Genomic DNA, 19,524 nt, shown 5'->3' with positions numbered 1-19,524 from the left:
TTTTAAGAGTTAAAATAACTCGTTCCAAGAGTTAAAAAAATCTTTTTTGGAGTTAAAATAACTCTTTCAAATCCTAAAATGAATAGATTTTGCAATTTTATGTTTTTTTTTATTTTATCATTTTTTTTATTAATATTTTCTTGATCTCAAGTTTCCTATATTCCGAACGAAATATCACGTATGATGCACGCACATGTCTTCATGAAACACTGTTAGGCATATTTCTAGTTGATGTTCCATATGAACTTTGTCACACGAACATCTTCTTGACTGAAGTATATTCTTAAAACGAAAACACTTAAGCATATACTTCAGACGAGATGAACACATCGAAAAAGAGTAATAAAATTACATCGATATCCGACGAATTTAATTCAACTCGCACGAAGAGTTGTTTCAACTCTTATTTACTAAATTTTACAACGAAAGAGAGTAACAATTACATGGATATTCGTAAAATTAATTCAACTCTGCCATAGAGTTGTTTTAACTTTTTTTTGATTTTTTCTTAGTGTAGCTATATAACTCAAAATCAAAGGATTTAATAAATTGCTCTCTTGGTGGAGTTCAAAAAGTAAAAAAAAATGTTACAAATGTCAGATGCATGGACATATTGCAGGTTTCTGTTAAACCTTTCTTGTAGTCACTGTGTTTTGCAGATTTATGAATTGTTATTAAATATACTTAAAACCGTAGTACAGTGTTTTCCACACAATTTCCCTGGTAAATTTCAGTGCTGATCTACCGAGGAAATATGAGACAGTTGGAGGAAGATGCAGCAGAGAAATATTAATGCGTCGCTAGAGGGAGAAATTATTCCTCAGCACTGTTCCTCATCATTTCCAACCCGTATACCTATTTTATGTAGAGTGTGAACAACAAAAGGGGTTTTCTCTGGGATGCGAAAGCAAGGAACGTTTTGGAAAAGCTCGATTGCACGCGATGTCGAGGCAAATTCAATATTCCATAAATCATATATCGAGAATTTATTTTCATAAATTATGTTGTACATTCGGCATGAATATGAGGTGTTTGGGGGAGGAAGGGAGCTTTTGGCGTATATAACGACAGGGTTGAGCTTTTTGTGAGGTAATGGGAGGAAGAGTAGAAGAAACATTATGGGGTGAGGTAGTGTAAATCACCAATCAGTTTATTGTGCGGAACGCTTTTCCCGTTCGTGCGGAAACACCAGGCGCTTGTATGCAATCCCCCAAAGCCAGGGATGGGATGCATCAAGTGAAAAAGTACAACTGCCAGTTATGGTGAGAGAACAACAACTACAAGAGGAATATTTATTCACCGAAAGACTCATCCCTGGTGCACCAACCCAACGAGACAGCCCAAAATGCGATTTTATAGTAAATTTAGTGGAACGACTGGTTAGTCCGATCCTTTTCACACATTATAAATAATCTTTATGAGGTCATCCATCAAACATTGGAACACCAAAACCACTGCCATCATTCTCAATCTTTAATGGGAAATTTGCCAAGAAGTTGCAGATGGATAAGGGAGTAAATTTTCGTGGTGGGTGGCATTTTCAGCACTAGCCCAGAATGCCTTTAATATTTTCAGCCAGTGTTCTTCCCTCGCAATTTCAGCGTGTACTAAAGTGCAAAAAGGAAATTAATGCTGAAGCATTTATGGTGAGAATTTTGTGGTGGATTCCATCTCTTAAAACAAAATGCAATTTCCTCCTTTTGCGAATAATTTCTTCTTCATTCTAACAAATGCCATTGCAACTTAATGCCCAAATTGAACAATTTTTTTTTCAGTTGAGTGTCTGATAAATTTTCTGCTGAACACCCAAAATTACATCCCTCCAAGTCTTTAAAATAAAAAATCAGTAACATGGGAAGGCATGACGACAAAGTTGAAGAGGTTCTCAAGTACAATGCCATGACTCTTCCCTCCGTAGACAGATACAATGAAAATATTTACAATTTATGGCAGTTGGTGTTGAGAAAGTAATCACTTGTCTTTGGAAACAAGGAAAAGGTGGTGAGAGCTCTTTGGAGGAACAATAGAGCGTCAGTGTATGAAAACTACATGGAGAATTTATCCAGAAGGAGGAAATATGTGCAGAAGGATTCAAACCATCTACCATTAATTTTCATATTTAATCTCTTTTCAGACATATGACGTATTATTATCGCTCTCTATGAGAAACTTTTAAGCATCCTCCAGAGAGACTTCCTCACAAGCACATCCTAGTGATATATAACATTTACAGGAAGAGCAATCATTACTGAACATTCCATTCCCGACACTTCAGCCTCATGCAATTTCGATTCTCTTGTATTGCTCCAAGGTAAAGAGATTTGTTGGGGTGGTGTACAAAGTTATAAGTGAATTTATTAGAAAAAAATGTGATTACAAGGATTACAATTTTCTTAATTAGTCAATTATCCATCATTTATACTAAAAAGTTCGACTATTAAAAAAATCTGCATTACAATTGTGATTATGAAAGATTGACAGGGATTGAAGGTCCACTTAAGCCATGATATTTCGAAATACAAAGCTTTATGTTCGAAAATCTTACGAAAATAAAGCTTTATGTTCGAAAATCTTGAACATAATTTAGACTAATTAATTTAGACTTCTGACGACTTCCTTGAAACATGTCTTAAAAAAATATTTTAATGCCTTTTAGCTCGGTATAATTTCATGAAATCAAAATTCGCTTCCCTTTCTTTCTAAAAAAAAGATTTGCATAACTCTATTTCACTCTTATACAGTCTTCAGACTAGTGACTTAGGTTGTGACTAAGCCCGAAAATTTGGAGGCTTAGCTAAGTCCTTGTTGAAACGAAGGTTTAGTTCTTTGTTATTAGCTTATCGAGGATGACGCACCTTTGCAGTAACACAGTGAAACATGAAATCAGTCATTACAAAGATGAAAAAAGGATTATATGCGTATTCAGGTAGTGTTTTATGATGTTTGGAACGAAAAACTGATACACCAAAAAAGTACAAAATGAATTTTTTCCACCATATTCGAGAGAGAAATAATTTTATACATAAACGTTTGAGAACGCACTTTGTTTATATTTTCGGAAAATGTCATTTGACAGCCCGCCGGATTCCAATGTTGTCAGAATCTAAGCACTAAGTCTCAATTTAGATCTGAAAAGGTTTCTGACTCATCCTCATTCACCAACAAAGCCATCTTAGCGAGGAACTGGCATTAGTCTCAGGTCTTAAGCCGGTCTTATGCCCTAGACACACTTAAGACTTAAGCCGAGAGACAGCTTTATGGAAAATGATGGAAATGCACTTTGACCATTATTTCTAATACAATTACGCTAAGCCGTCTCTCGGCTAATCCTCAGGTCTGTCAAGGCCCTTAGGGTCTTAAAATTGGTCTTAACTAAATTCAATTTGGTGTGATGTTCAAAAGAAGAAGAAGAAGAGTGCGAAAGAGCAGGACAGACATATGCAATGCTTTTAAATATAAATAAATTGAATAAATTTTTGTTTTTTTTTTCGAAAGATTTTCATTGTGATTCGAAATTATAAAGTTAGAAAATTTCGTATTCTTATAAATATCAGGAATTCTAAAAGTTTTACAACTTTTGAGAAAAATCTCTTAAAATTTAATTTGATTTTTTACGTAGTTTTTCAACTTCCTATTTTTTAATTTTTGTGAATACAATATTCCCCTTCCATGATTCAATTTTTTTAAACTTCTACAATTTTTCAAAACATCATCATTATCATCATCATCTTTTTCAACCGCCTATCCCTATTGGGATCACGGACCCATGGTATTCAATTTAGCAGCCCACGATTTGCCACTTCACGAAGATGTTCAGGTTTGATCCTAAGGCGATCTCAAGGCAAGATTCTGAATTTTATTCAGCCACCTTGTCCTAGGTCTGCCTCATGGTCGATGCCTCCTCACAATGGCTTGCATAACTTTCCTGGGGAATCTTTTAAATCTTTTTTAAAACATTATCTGTAAAATTCTTTTTGTTCATTTTCTTTATTTTGGAACAAAAAGTCCAAAGCATATTGCCATAAAAGAATTTAAAAAAATAACAATTTTATACTAAGAAAAAAATTAAAGTGAAACATAATAATTTTTACGGCAATTTACATTGCATTATAGCTTTTCGACAGAATCATTATTGGATACGATTGTAAAGAATCTCAGCTAAAACTTCCAGTAATTTTAGAACCCTCCGATATTTTCTGGACTATCCTAACATATATTGAAATTTTTGGAAACAAAATAAAGCTATCAATAATCAGTAAATCAAATTCTAAACTCTAAAATATCTGGGGAAAAAATTATATTTGTTTGTTAAATCTTACATCAAAGATTGGGTTCTGAAAAATTGCTTAAGACTCAAAAATCCAATACGAATTTTGAAATAATTTTCATTGTTTCAGCCGTTTTCCGTTTTTTTTTTAATTTTTTAAACCGGTTATCCGTCTGTTCTGAAAACCAGGTAATTTGGAATCATTAGACAGATTGTTCTATATATGATTATATTAATTTGAATTGAATTGAATTGAATATTTATAAAACAGATAGGTTTTGGACTCCTAATTGTGGAAATCCCCTAAAAAAATTAGAGCAATTTTATCCATATGGATCAGTGATTCCAGTTACGGATCACTGGTTAAATAAAAACCGATTACCCGCCCTATTTTTGAAACGATTTTGACACCGGTTTTAATAAATGAAATCTGTTTTAAACTCTATATTTAAAGAAATTTTAAAATTTATTTTAAGATCAAATGTATTTTGTTATTCATCAATCTAAAAACTGAGAAAAAAGAGGGTATCTTATTCCATGTGAATTTTACACATTTTTAGGGGTAAAATTACCATGAAGAAGAGCACTTTTGATTTTGACCCCTAATACACCTGAAAAGGGTAATACTTACACCGATTTCGGATAAATACCGTAGGGTAAACGTAAAATTTCCGTAATATTACTTTAACTTTTCCGGATTTCCCTCAATGTGCATTAAAAACACTTCAAATTATAATAATAATAATAATAATAATATTTATACTACACTGCTTCACGATGAAACGATCTAAATTGTTTGTAAAATCCGCACTGCTTCTATGTGATAAAAATCGTGTAAGAAACATGAACTGCTTCTGTGTTAATGCTGATTTTACTTTAAGTGTGTAACCTGTATTAGAACTTAAAATCTACGCCTAAAAGCTTTGAGAAATTGTATTTTTCTAAGCTGTCTCTATCTCCAGTGCTAACCAATACTTCTACTGACAGGTATACTGTATAAGGGCTTTAGATCTAAGGGCTTTGACAGACCTGAGGATTAGCCGAGAGACGGCTTAACGTAATTGTACTAGAAATACTGGTCAAACTACATTTCCATCATTTTCCACTAAGTCGTCTCTCGGCTTAAGTCGTAAGTGTGTCTAGGCCATAAGGTTTAGCCATATGGCTTAACTTAACTGCTCTAATTTCTTATCAATCACGATTTTTTGGAAAAAGTTAACTTAGGATTGGATTATTAAAGATGATTGACCTATTAGGCTCTCAAAAAGCAATAAAATTGCTCGCTATTTAGAATTTTGAGATCTTCAGACTTTGAGACTTTGAGACCGGTTTACCCAACAAGACAAATAGCTGCCTTAGGACTAAGACTTTAAAAAGTCTCTTAATGCACCTTTAAATGGCTTATAATGAGAATTTTGAAATTCCTGTTGACCCTTTTAAGCCTCTTAAGAGTACACTACTTTACTTTTAGTAGTCTCAGTAGCGGAATCTAGAGCGCTATAAGCAGATTATAAGAAATTTGGTTCTTTAACGCCTTGCTTAGAGAATTTTACAAGACTATATTAAGAAAAATTGCTTTCTGGGTAGTTTAGTTAAATCGTGCAATTAAGATTCCTCTAATGTGTTGAATAATCCTAAATTGCATGTACACCATGTTTCAAATTGTCTCTACCTTTAGGATAAATTCTCATAAGATGTTATGAGACTGCAATGAACTTTTTCCTTAAAATCATGTCGAAAGCCATAAGGAAAATTTTATGAACCCTAGAATTGTACATTTAATATCTCTTAGACATCTGTTTTTGTGCACCGTAAAATTTTCTGCATATAAGAGACATTTCTTGAATCACTCAAGAAAATTGTGATGCCTCAATGTCTATTACTAGGCATTTTATGGTCTGGCGCCCAACTTCTTGCTACTTCCCATCCTGATTAGCACACTCTATGACGTGATTTTCATTAATTTTGTGAATGATACCGAGAAAAATTTTTACTGGTCATCCCATGTAAGAGAAAAACTTATTTCCTGAGAAAATTGTGATTTTTTGACCGGGAGAGAGAAAGAGTATTTTAAAAGAAAAAAAAAAGTTTCAAGACGATAAATTGCTGCGATAATCGTGGTTTTATGGTTTAGTCAAGTGTATTTGGCCAGATAAAAAGTTAATGCAAGAAGTTGGTTGTCGGGCCGAGTGTGAGATGAAAAATTGTGAATTTTTTTTCCTCCTCATTGCACTTTCAATCGCCATAAAAAGGAAAAATAGGGGAGAGAGAGCAAAGAAAATTTTCCAACTTGTACTCCGCGCGACGACAATAAATGTCTCCCAGAGTTGGCATTGGAGCGCATGGGGAGAGACCGATGTAAGATTATGAGGATGTTCGATTTGTGCAAGAAACGGTTTTCGGCTCATTTCTTGCACGGAATTAGATGCAAAAGTATTTGCTGCATCCACTAATACACATCTGGCACAAGTTGCACACCCGCGAAAAAGATAAATTGATATCAATGGTTAGTCTAAGAGACTCATGTTGATAAATCACACTGAAATAGCGTCTTCTAACACTTGCAAATTATTCTTTTCTCTACCACTCATGCTTCCAATCATTGCCACTACATAAGATACAAAATTGCTCTCACATGCACCAACATTATTTATTTTAGATGGCTCCTACTTATACTACATCCAAGATAGCACCAAGAAAGAGCTTTCCATTGTTGAAGGAAAAATATGGGTTAAATTTTCGGTAGCAATTTCACCTGACGATTTATACCATCCATATAATTAACAACAGTGAATTTTGACGAAAGATTTTCTCACTTCTAAGCACATAAATATAGCAAAAGACAAGAAAATCGCAACATACTATTTCACCAGACGAGCTGTCGTCCATAAATTTTGCAGATACACCATCCAGATGGTCTCATTAATATTCCACACGCTTTTCTCACGCACTCAACGCAAAACGCTTTAAGTGATTAGCTGTCATAATTGTTATTAGTACAAGAAACCGTCTTGGAAGATTCTGAGATAATTTGCTTCTTAAAGATGTGTCGACTGCGAGGATCTTCTTCGAGAACTTCCTGACTCTTTTGGCTATTGTTCAGAATTGCGAATGCCAAATTCTTTCATCTTGTTCACAAATTACGCATTACAATAGGCAAATTAAGGAGGAATCTCTGACCTCGTTATATTATGTTGCCGATGATGTTCTATGTGCTCGAATTCGCGGATTACTGATGCGACTACCGCCGACTTATTATAATACCGGCCTCATCAGAAAAACCGCAAATATGTTTTGGAGATAAAAATTGCATACCTATAATAAACTTCCTATTCTAAAGGGTTAATTCCGCAACTATGATTAAGAAAAATAAGGTAAGTGAAGCATGTGTCGACACTGAAAGTCGGATCGTCACCCCAAAAAAATGAAAATGTAGGGTAAGTGTGCCAAATTCCGGCCAGCTTGCAATTTCGGCCACCTTTTTGTTCCTCGAATTTCCATGAATTTTTAGATTTTACGTACTCTAGAGATTATACAATGCAAAAGAATAACAAAAAATGTAGCTTCGGCAAACGAGATGACGTGAAAAAGATATTGGAAGAATTTCCGCAGGGCAAGGAACTATGAGAATGAAGGTGGCCGAAATAGGGCACCAAAGCTATGTCAACATTTTTATTTATTTTAAAATGTATTAGGAATGATTTTAGAGTAAATAAAGACGCTAAACTCTTTACAAGGTTCCAAGCAACACTCTTACAAAAGAAAGAATAAAAAAATCAATTTGTATTTAAAATATTACATTTTAAACTTGAGACTTTGACGCTTGCATGCAACTATGCCGAAATTTGGCACACTTGCCCTAGATGGAGGCGGTCAGACTTCGCACGTACTTTGGCTTCGAACACTACATATTTTTCTCATATAGATTTACAGATAGATATTTTATTCATCGATAAATGCTTTAAAAGCGCATCAACATTGCAGAAACAGTGTTTGATTTTCCCTCTATTGCGTCCACCGCCGTCTTAGCGTTCGTTCAATACGTACAGCCCAAGAAGCAAAATACCTGCCATATAGAACCAAGTATGGGAAAAGTCTTTTAGTGCACTTTTAAAAGGCTTAAAGTGAAAATTTTCTGTTGAAATTCCTATAGAAGCTCTTAAGATCCTTAAGAGTGCGTCACTTTACTTTTAGTAATCTCAATGTTGGAACCAAGAGCGTTATAAGCAAATAAAAAGATTTTTGGTTCTATAGTGCCTTACTTAGGGTATTCTACAAGACTATATTAAGAAAAAAATTGCTTCTTGGGAGTGCTCAGCAAAAGTGACCCAATGTTTTGCAATTCTGTATAAAAAATTTAATATTTCATTATCTAAGTCCTATATCACCTTGAACTTTTTTTTCCTTGAAAGCTCTATTCTAAAATTTGATTTTTTGAGAAAAATACAAAAAAAAATTAGAGCCTTTTACAAAGAGGATGCATTGGATCACTTTTGCCGGTAGTGTCCAAATGCCATATTTTAATCCTCAATTTTACTTAACGCACAATTAACATTATTTAGGATGCAGTATAATTGCTACCGGGTTATATAAGTCCTATTTGCAAGATCATTTCCGATGTCTTCTCACTTATAACCCCAATAAAGACTATTTTTAACAAAAAATTTAGAATTTAGATTTAGAACAGGAATTAGATCATGAAATATTAAATTTTTTATACAGAATTGAGTCACAAGAGCATTGGGTCACTTTTGCCGAGCACTGTATGATAAATGTGCGAGTTATTTTGATACAGAGAGAGTACTAGATTATCAAAGCCTGAAGTTTCAAATAGTTTTGTTCGGAATTTTGCCCTTACTTTTAGAGCAGGAATTTCTCGATCATGTCCTCACCTGAAGGTGTCGACTTTCTCAGAATTTCGTACATCTGAAGTTTTGAGAATGCAAAAGGGGGGACAAAGCGTCCAATCGGTTACTATTACTTATCGGATCATTACCGGTTCACAACCGATTTGAATGGAATTATAAATCACTCAAAACATTGCCTAAAATAACTTAAGATTATTCTAATTGAATTTTAACAAAGATTAGTTTACGGTTATGAACCGGTTCATTATCGATTCAAAACCGATTGGAACCGATTGGAAATTCCAAGATCTTTCCAACGAGCCCAAACATGACCTAATAAATGCGCTCTCTAGAGCCTTCTTTAATCTTTGACCTTGAAAAAACGTTATTAGGAATGATTCAAGTATATTTTCAAGTTGTTAAGTCTAAAACTTTGGCCCTTAGAGCTGGAGACAGCCGGATGGACAGACGGTCAAACAGTGTGACGACATTTCTCAGAAATCGTCTAAAACGTGAAGATTTGTTGAGAAAAGTTTTCTCTGTGGGGTGGAAGGCGGAAATTTTGGAGGATGAAAAAATGCAAGGATTATACTTCTCTCTTCGTGGAGTTCGGGTAGTAAAAGCCAAACGGTAAGAGATGGCAATTTGGGGTCTTTGTATAATCGCTTTTTAAATCGTTCCTGAGAAACTTAGAACATTGGCAAGATTTTCTTTCCTCTTTAAGAATTTTCTTTCCTTTTCGAACATCGTCGCTTGAATCAACAAATGTCGAGAGTGCATATTCTGTAACCTCGATTTTATGGGATTTTTTACTCACGATCTACTGAGTTTACTCTTTCGCTTGTTGTGTTTCACGATATCGCAGTAAAGGTTCAATGTTCTTGATAAATTGCTGTTATCACAGTTAGCACAGTTACTAATACAAGCATCGATATAACTTAGACATTATCCAAAAGAGTTTCTAGAAGAACAGTGACCTTAATTACAACAAAATTGGATCCATTTTAGGAGTCTTTGAATCCCGGATCATTTCGATCCATATTCAGTAGGTCATAAACCGGTAATAAGTCGGAAATTAACAGTTTATTTGAAAACCTTTGCAAAATCCACGACGAATCTAAGAAGCAAAATAGGTGCCTAATAGAACCAAGACTTTAAATAGTCTTTCAATGCGCTATTTTACTCTTAGTAGTCTCAGTAACACAGCCAAGACCGCAATAAGCAGATTATAAGAATTTTGATTCAGAAAAGTCTTAGGGTAAGATGGGGTAGTTCGGAATCATGTCTATTTTGGAATTTTAAGATTTTCTCACTGTTTCAGATGGTCAAAAAGAAAAAGAAAATCACGAATATGTACAAGGCTTTACATTCGAGAGTACGGGAGACTGGGGCAAAATTTGTCAAAACGAAAATTTCAATATTCGCTATTTTCTTAAATAAAAGAGACTGAGGCTTGAAATTTTTATTATAGGACAGCCTTCATGATCCTTCTTAAACTTACAAAGTTTCAAGGGTTTCGAGGAAGACTTATGTAAAATAAAAAAATAATGAAATTTTGAGCCCTATTTTTAGAATATTTGGCTTACAGAAAATATCAATACTGATTAGCTCAATTTAAGCACATTTCTCGTTAAGATAGAGAAAAATTATCTTCGACAAAGTTGTAGAGGAATAAATTTCCTATAAAAATATGTCTATTTGATATTTTTAACGTTTGCGAAAGTAAAACGTCACAAATTATCCGAAAACTGACAAAGTTTGCCCCAGAAATTTTGAGAATCTCCACAAAATCGACTTTAAGAAAATGATTCGAAAATCACATTTCTTTCGAGATAGGGAAGAAATAGTCTTCTGCAATGTTATAGAGCAGTAAATTTCCTATAAGAATATGCTCATTATAAAACGTTTAAGTTTTCTCAGAGCTCGTGAAAGAATAAAATATGCGTTTTGTCAAGTTTTGCCCCAGTCTCTCCTACTTCTTCGTTAATTTTTCCTTTTGCCATCTAAAACTGTTAGGAAAACTCCTTGTTCCAAATTGAACATGATTCCAAATTACCCAATCTTACCCTACTTCTTCATTGTTTTAGCTGAGATTCTTTACAATCTCAGCTTTAGTGATCACAGGTGAAATCTGACCTCGTCAGTTTTCCCTTTTCCCATCTAAATCTAAAACTATCAGGAAATTTCAAAGTTCCAAATTTTTACTTAATCGTATCGAGATATTTGTACAATGTAATCATGTATATCGACGCTTCCATTCCATACTATTTTATCTCAGAATGACAGAATTTCAGGAGAGCCATTTAAAGTTGACGATTTTCTATGCTGCCCGTGTATTTTTTTTCGAAAAAATTGAATATCTCGTTACCCAAACGCCCGATGACCACCAAATTTTCACCAGTTGTAGATCTCGGTCCCAGGAACAACATATCTCTCGGAGTAATATAATTCTAAGTCGACTTAGAATAGTATGGAATGGAGCCGTCGATATATGATACTGTTGTTCTATCCCGTGTTGGAAGAAACTACTAAGGCAATTGTAGAGCGCCCGGAAGCGCCTTCCCCGCAGTGTGAATGCTTCGTTAGTGCTTCCAGAGTTGTTGGGCACAGTGAAAATGTCTTTTTTCTAGACATTCAGACCTTTGCACCGGGCGGGACTCGAATTTAGAACTTTGAGAGTCGAATAGGAGATCTCATGCGCCGTAGACCCAACGATTTTGCCTATTGCGCCACTGAGATCCCAAGTTCCAAATTAGGCATAATTCCAAAATACCCCAAAGTACTTGGGAAGTGCTTTGCCATGAATAATTTTCTTCTCAAAGCAATTAATACTCAACCAACTCATGAATTCGAGCTCATTGCGAAGTGTTTTTCACTTGCTCATCTTGATTATATCATCAAAATAGCAGCTCTGACATGCAATTTCATTTTGCATTTGGTTATCGAGCTTTAAAAGGTATAATTTCAAAAGGGTTTTGATGAGATTTTCCAAATATACCAACCCCATTCATCCAAGTACTCTCACATTTTCACCCACTTTCTCAGCTTTTCCTTGAATATCCCCCAAATTTGGCGGGAATTCTCAATATAGTTAATCTTCCTTGACTTGATTCACCATGGAAATCAATTGACAGTGATCATGAGACTGATGAGCCATGCACACAATACAACAGAGAGTGTTTTGGGGGATGGGGTCCGGGGAGGGTTAAGAAGTTGCAATTGATTAGGAGAAAGATGTGCGAGTATTTGGGGGAAAAGTGTATGGGGAAAATGGTATTTTAAGTGGCACAACACTTAAGATCATGAGAGTGGGACAGAGATAGTGCAACAGACACAGTGTTAAGAAGATTTATGTGCATCAGTGGCATCTTCAGCCCTCACTCCTGGTACCGCCTCATGAGCCCTCAGCATGGGATGTCTTGTTCTTCTGGGTGGTGGTAAATCGCAGATGTGCTAGCCCTATATGGGTTCACCATTTGGCCGTTGTATTTGTTTCGATTGGTGCATACGCGGGTTTTTGCATTTAAAATTGTGTGCATGCACAATAAAAAGCGTAGAGGCCATCGATTCGATCCTTGTAAGGATCGTTTCTATTTCGAGCATACAAAAGCACTTTGCACGAGTATAAAAGTCAATGTTCATTCGGCACATTGTCTCACTCGCCGCAACATTCGTGCCATCGACAGGGCAGATTTCATTGTTAATTAGTGTCTTAAAGGTTGGTTCAACATCTTAAACCACATTACCCGGGAGATGATCTTAATTTAATAATTCAATATTAATTTTAATGGTGAAAATTTTAATTAATTTTAAGTGAATTTATGTGTGACCCAATTTATCAATAGTGACTATGGATTATCTGTAACTGAAATTGGATTTAAGTGAATTTTCTGTGATGGCAATTCATCCCTCACTGAGAGAAATCCGAAAAAGTTAAAATAACTTTCCGGAAATGTTAATTTTACCCTGCAGTATTGATCCGAAATCGGTGTAAATATTACCCTTTTTAGGTGTATTATGGGTTAAAGTTGCCCTTCTTTCGTGTTGATTTTACCCTTAAAAGGTGTAAAATCAACATTAAAAAATGTTGATATATTTTTACACTTAAAAAGTGTTTAAGTTATGAGGAAAAAAAGTTAATCGCACCCCCTTTTTCTTTCTCAGTGTTCACTCCACCAACCCTATCACTTAAACACTGAGATAAATCCAGAGAAATCCGAAAAAGTCAAAATAACATTCCGGAAATGTTAATTTTACCCTTAAGTATTGATCCGAAAACGGTGTAAATATTACCCTTTTTAGGTGTATTATGGGTTAAAGTTGCCCTTCTTTCGTGTTGATTTTACCCTTAAAAGGTGTAAAATCAACATTAAAAAATGTTGATATATTTTTACACCCAAAAAATGTTAAATTTATGACGAAAAAAAGTTAATCGCACCCCCTTTTTCTCAGTGATAGATCCAAGAAGGATGTCCTCGTTGAAGGAAATTGGCAACAAAATAAATAGTGTGCATAATGAAAATGTTGTCGATCCCCAATTACAATTATTTATATGCGTTACCCACCCCATTCAAGGGTTGGGTTGTAGCTCATTTCCTCTCCCTCTACCAACCCCCTTATACCCCTGACTTAGGACACATTTCCAGATCCCATAAACACATTTGTAATGATGATTTATGGTTATTCGGGTAATTTTGTTTTGTGTTCCATTTGATTCCACTTTAATCAAACGTGTAGAGGCCTCAAGTTGAGGGAGTGAAAAACCCAACAAGTCACCGTTAGAGTCTCCAAGAATATCCAGAAATCTTAACATCAAATGGGGGGTTTGCTATTTGGAATGGTTCGGGGTTGGAATTCACCGCGAAGGGTTCTTTCTCCATTGTGTGTAACCCCCAGGAAAGTCTTCCCTCAAATTGGCATTCGCCGTGCACAAATGTGTGATAGATAATAAGATGTGACAGTAAATAATTACTTATTCTACCCGCACACGAATTCTCAGGGAAATAATTAGGGAATCATTTCGTGGGGAAACATAGGGAACAAGGAAAAAAAATACCCTTCCCTTAACCCTTTAAGGACGATAAGGTCAAAAATTGAGGGTCAGAAAAAATCACTTTTTCTAACTTTTTAGAGCAAAATACAACTTTGGAAAGCCGTAGGAAAAATTTAATTTTTGGGTCACCGGTGACCCAATCGTCCTTAAAGGGTTAATTCACAAGAAAATCATTTTCAAAGAAATAACAGAAATCTCTTAACTTAAGAGATCTGATCTCAACGCTTTTCATTGCAGAGGGAAGACAAATAGCATATCAAGATGTGTGATGAAGATGCGGGAGCACTTGTGATTGACAATGGATCGGGAATGTGCAAGGCCGGCTTTGCCGGAGACGACGCCCCGCGTGCCGTCTTCCCCTCCATCGTAGGTCGCCCGAGGCATCAGGGCGTGATGGTGGGTATGGGTCAGAAGGATTCGTACGTGGGTGACGAGGCCCAGAGCAAACGAGGTATCCTCACGCTCAAATACCCCATTGAGCATGGCATCATCACCAACTGGGATGACATGGAGAAGATCTGGCATCACACCTTCTACAATGAGCTCCGTGTGGCCCCCGAGGAGCACCCAGTACTCCTCACTGAGGCTCCCCTCAATCCCAAGGCCAATCGCGAGAAGATGACTCAGATCATGTTTGAGACCTTCAACTCCCCGGCCATGTATGTTGCCATCCAGGCCGTACTCTCCCTGTACGCCTCCGGTCGTACCACCGGTATTGTCCTGGACTCCGGAGATGGCGTTTCGCACACCGTACCCATCTATGAAGGTTACGCTCTGCCCCATGCCATCCTCCGTCTCGATCTGGCCGGTCGCGATCTCACCGACTACCTCATGAAGATCCTCACGGAGCGCGGTTACTCCTTCACCACCACGGCCGAGCGGGAAATTGTGCGTGACATCAAGGAGAAGCTCTGCTACGTAGCTCTGGACTTTGAGCAGGAAATGGCCACAGCAGCCGCTTCCACCTCCCTGGAGAAATCCTATGAATTGCCCGACGGACAGGTCATCACCATTGGCAATGAGCGCTTCCGCTGTCCCGAGGCCCTCTTCCAGCCATCCTTCCTTGGCATGGAATCCTGCGGCATCCACGAGACCGTCTACAACTCCATCATGAAGTGCGACGTGGACATCCGCAAGGATCTCTATGCCAACACAGTACTCTCCGGAGGCACCACCATGTACCCAGGTAAGGATCTCATCCTCCCTACCTAAACAAATCTCTAATACTCCTAAATCTCTCTCTTTCTCTTTTTCTCTCAGGTATCGCTGATAGGATGCAGAAGGAAATCACTTCCCTTGCTCCATCAACAATCAAGATCAAGATCATTGCTCCTCCTGAGAGGAAATACTCCGTCTGGATCGGTGGTTCCATCTTGGCTTCTCTGTCCACCTTCCAGCAAATGTGGATCTCCAAGCAGGAATACGATGAATCTGGCCCAGGCATTGTCCATCGCAAATGCTTCTAAATGCTCCATATCAACCACCATCTATCTTCACACTCAACCGGGGAATCACCCAGCAGGGCGAATATGTGCAGATATATTGAAAAAATTCTCACAAACTCTTCACTCATCATATGATTTCTTTAAGTTTCTCTTTCACTTTTAAACACCAAAAAAAAACTACATTTAACACCAAATTGTTCCCATCAATTTTTGCAGAGCAATACCTTAGCAATTGCTCCCCAAAAGTTTGATTAAAAATGTGAACACAAAATGTAAAAAAAAACACACACAAATGATTCAAATCCACGATTGATTTGATATTTTTGTTAATAAAATGACTTTTTTTTGTAAAAACATATTGTGATTTCGAAATAAAGGGAAATTTCTTGTCATTTAACAGACGTCACGAAAGTACTGAAAAAAAATCATACGTTTTTTTCCTCAATTCACTCACCAAAAAAATTGCTCTTGAAAAATTACCTAATTAAATTTGCCACGATTATTTCATTATTGCCACTCAATTATTTTTGGTTGAAGTATTTTTCTTCTACTAAAAATTTAATTACACTGCTGTTAATCAATAAACGGTCAAAAGCGTGGGTGTTTTTGAACAACGACAGGGTAGTATAAAAGCTCTATAAATTATGCACCAGAACCTAATTAAATGATTTAATGGAATTGTTTTATTTCAACCTGGTATGATTAATCTCTATTAGCAGTATAAACACCTTTTTTATACGTCACTCTAACCCCCTTCTGAATATTTTCCAATTAGAATTTATATCTGTCGATTTAAATTTTAATTAGGAACATGTCTATTTTATTATGATCCTTTCATAAAATGTCGCGGGCATAGGGCAAGAGAATACAATGAACAAATTCTAAAGTAAAATTTAGTCATTTTTTGTCTGTGACTAACTGCTCAGTGTTTTATAGCAACTTTATCAATAAAACAAAAGCACTTTGGGACTTGAAAAGCAATTAAATGAGGATGAAAGTTTTGACAAAAAAACACTGAACTATTTTTGTACTCTTCATAGACTCAAACAATAGCCTTATAGACCTCTTCTATACGGGGGGATTTCGAAATGCACCCCTTTGTGCTATGCACCGGTGAGTCTCGGGAAATCTCCTCTAGTGGTTCATTCCTGAGATAAATTTTCTCCACCCTCTGTTATAAATCCTCCAAGTGTGCTCTAACTAAAATAGATAGTCTGGAAGACTTTCTATTTTATTTCGAAACGTTTCGAATGTTAATCACACAATGATTTAGAATCAAAAAATTTGTTAAAGATAGGTAAAGTTAATATTTATGCCTGGTGACGAATACTTTATAAGGAAGAGGAGTTGTGGCACACATCCACTATATCAAAACCGGCCTAACGCAGGATTTTATGCTAATATTGTTGCTAAATTAAGAAAATATCGTAAGTTTTTATTTTCCTATAAATCAACTTTAACAATTCGACCATTAATGAAGATTAAACGATGCATTCAGAAGAGTGATCGATATCGTGTCCCCATTTCACCTGCTTTTCGACTCTTGATAACTTTGAAAATAGTTCACGAGGAAAACATCTCTTGAAATACAAAAAATAATAATTAAAATCGCTTGAAATGTCAAAATATTCGAACATAAACAAATTGAGCTTTCGAAGAGGGAGATTTTAAGCGCCAAAAGATAGGCAAAAATGCACCGGTCTACAGCTCAGTGGGAGAATTTTGTAAAAAAAATGGCGGTTTCGGAATAAAATCCCCCTGTTTAGATACTCCCATAGGGACATTCAATTAGTAACACGGTAGAGATCTCGCTCATTAATGAAAGTGTCCCAGGTTCGAATTCTATTAGATCACCAAGAATTTTTGTTTAGCTTTATTGCGAGAAGACCTAGCTCCTTTACGAAATTGCTGTGCTACTATTATTATCCTCATTGAAAAACAAATATCAGAAATAATAAATCAAAATTTTGCAAATAAATACCTCTTTAAATTAGGATAAATTTGATTCGAAATCTCCGTTTCGAAATAAAAATCCCCTTCATTGCTTTACCCCTGTCATATTTTGTCTAGTTTTTGGCGTATACATTTTCGATTGAAACACTCAATGTTCGAAAAGTTTTCAAAAGTTTGTGCTTTTGCGAATAATTCAAATAGTGGTAGTAAACCACGTCCACTTCTTTTCAACTTTCATCGCCAAAAAACCAAAATTACTCTCTTTAATTTTTTTCAATTGATTTTCTTTTTAATTTTTATATTAAATTCGTTTTTAAAATAAAACATCCGCTAACATTTCTATATTTTAACCTATGCATATTTGGGAAGATTGCAGTAGTAATTCCAAAGAAAAATGAAAACTAAAATTCTTTCTCTTGACTGTTCTCATATGCTTCTACCGGTTCTGCATTATTTCGAATTTTTTCGACTTTTCGAATTTTTGAATACAAAATTCGAATTTTAAATAGGGGAAAGCGCGCTACCTTCGGATGACTAAAGCTTCGGAAAACTCAAGTTTTTTGTCTATGTTCCTAATGAATTTCACCCATCACTCTTTATAGGAATTTTGAAGCATCGTCTAGGGTAAAGTGGTACAAGTTGGACAATGGTACAAGTTGGACAATAGTCTAAGTTGGACGGGGCTTTTTTTCTTGATAAATTTAGTACTTCATTTTTATTGGTATATTTTTAATTCTTTAGTTTTATAAATTGGTTTCTTGTGCTTAAAAGAAAATAGTACTGTATTTATCAAGAAAAAAGCTATGTCCAGCTTGTACCGGCGAAATGTCCAACTTGTAACACTATGTCCAACTTGTATCTTTTTACCCTAGGTTAAAAACGTCCATACAAGTAAAAAACCACCGAATTCGTTTCTGTTGAATATTCTAATGTTTGGAGTTATCTATTTTATTGATTTTATTTATTAGTTTCATTTTTATTAAGGGAAACCGGGACAGATTATCCAGCAAATGAATTTTTTCATTGCGTTTAATTTGTAAGAAAAATGTTTGTAACTAGAGATGGTATAATTTCAGAAATTTCACAGCAGTCGCCACCTACTTTAGGTGGAAATTTATGAAATTTCTTGAAATTTACCAACTCTATTTGTAACAGGCTGATAAATATTGAAAATTCCAATGAATAGTAAGGGATATGGTTTCTTCAATATTCCTTCTGCGGAAAGCTATAACATCCCACTGCCTAATACCACGCGTGGCTAATTCTGCCCCGGTTTCCCCTAATGATTTTCGATCAGTAAAAAGTGTCTTGTCTGTAAAGGGTTAAGTGAGCCTTAAGTGGACAAACAATGATCGTACCTTTGCATCGTGCAATTGAAACCAATTCAAATTCGTCGTTAAAAAAAACGGTCAATAAAAAAGATTTGAGTACATAAAATCACTTTTCTGCCTCATTCATCAATTGAGAAATATATTGGCTAATTATAAATATTGAAAAACGTGAAAATACAGGGGTGTAAATATGAAAAGTCAGCATGGAAATTGGCAAATGCCCAGAACATTGTCAACAAATTACTTCCATATGCATTTGCAATGCAATTTTCTGTCCGATACGACAGAAATTATAATTAATGAGATATTTGCACTCACACTGTGGGGTCTTTTTATTTAATCTATTTTTGGGTCCATGAAAAGGGAGACAGGACAGATAAATTTACTGCTTAGGCAAAAAGATCATAAATTGACTTTTCTTGTGTTAAATGAGACCATCCATCAAGTGCATAAGTGGCGAAGGAATTGCCTGTTATTTCTGGAGAACTAGTCTTTGTTTAATTACACTGGAAAATCCTTTGAAAAAAAGAAGTTGAGAAATATTGCAGTTTTGCAGAATGCTCGAAATAGCAACTTTATTGCGACACCTCATAAAGAATCCATAAAGTAAAATTGAACTAAAACCATT

At 35.6% G+C, this 19,524-nt stretch overlaps 2 protein-coding genes across 4 annotated transcripts in view; one reads left to right on the top strand and one right to left on the bottom strand.

Moving 5' to 3' along the window:
• The window catches only part of LOC129802306 (phospholipase B1, membrane-associated-like), a 62,020-nt gene that overhangs the window by 38,065 nt on the left and 4,431 nt on the right, over window positions 1-19,524 (bottom strand). Inside the window, exon 1 of one of the 3 annotated variants that reach the window (XM_055848021.1) lies at window positions 12,117-12,328. The exons of the other annotated variants lie outside the window; for them this stretch is intronic. The gene's annotated coding sequence lies outside the window, so the exon portion shown is untranslated. Of the gene's footprint in view, window positions 1-12,116; window positions 12,329-19,524 lie in introns of those variants that run through there. 3 annotated transcript variants of the gene reach the window in all.
• On the top strand, window positions 12,289-16,304 carry LOC129802311 (actin, indirect flight muscle). Its single transcript, XM_055848030.1, has 3 exons — window positions 12,289-12,832; window positions 14,405-15,353; window positions 15,428-16,304. Exons 2-3 carry the CDS (start codon window positions 14,429-14,431, stop codon window positions 15,631-15,633), a joined length of 1,131 nt encoding a protein of 376 aa, XP_055704005.1. The 5' UTR covers window positions 12,289-12,832; window positions 14,405-14,428; the 3' UTR covers window positions 15,634-16,304.

The sequence above is a fragment of the Phlebotomus papatasi genome, chromosome 2 (genome assembly GCF_024763615.1).
Source record: "Phlebotomus papatasi isolate M1 chromosome 2, Ppap_2.1, whole genome shotgun sequence".
Classification (NCBI taxonomy): domain Eukaryota; kingdom Metazoa; phylum Arthropoda; class Insecta; order Diptera; family Psychodidae; genus Phlebotomus; species Phlebotomus papatasi.
This window is presented reverse-complemented; position numbering and strand designations above follow the sequence as displayed.

Coding starts and splice junctions, on each gene's coding strand:
- LOC129802311 (XM_055848030.1), top strand. CDS start 14,429: ATGTGTGATGAAGATGCGGGAGCACTTGTGATTGACAATGGATCGGGA. Junction 15,354..15,427: donor AGGCACCACCATGTACCCAG/GTAAGGATCTCA, acceptor TTTTTCTCTCAG/GTATCGCTGATAGGATGCAG.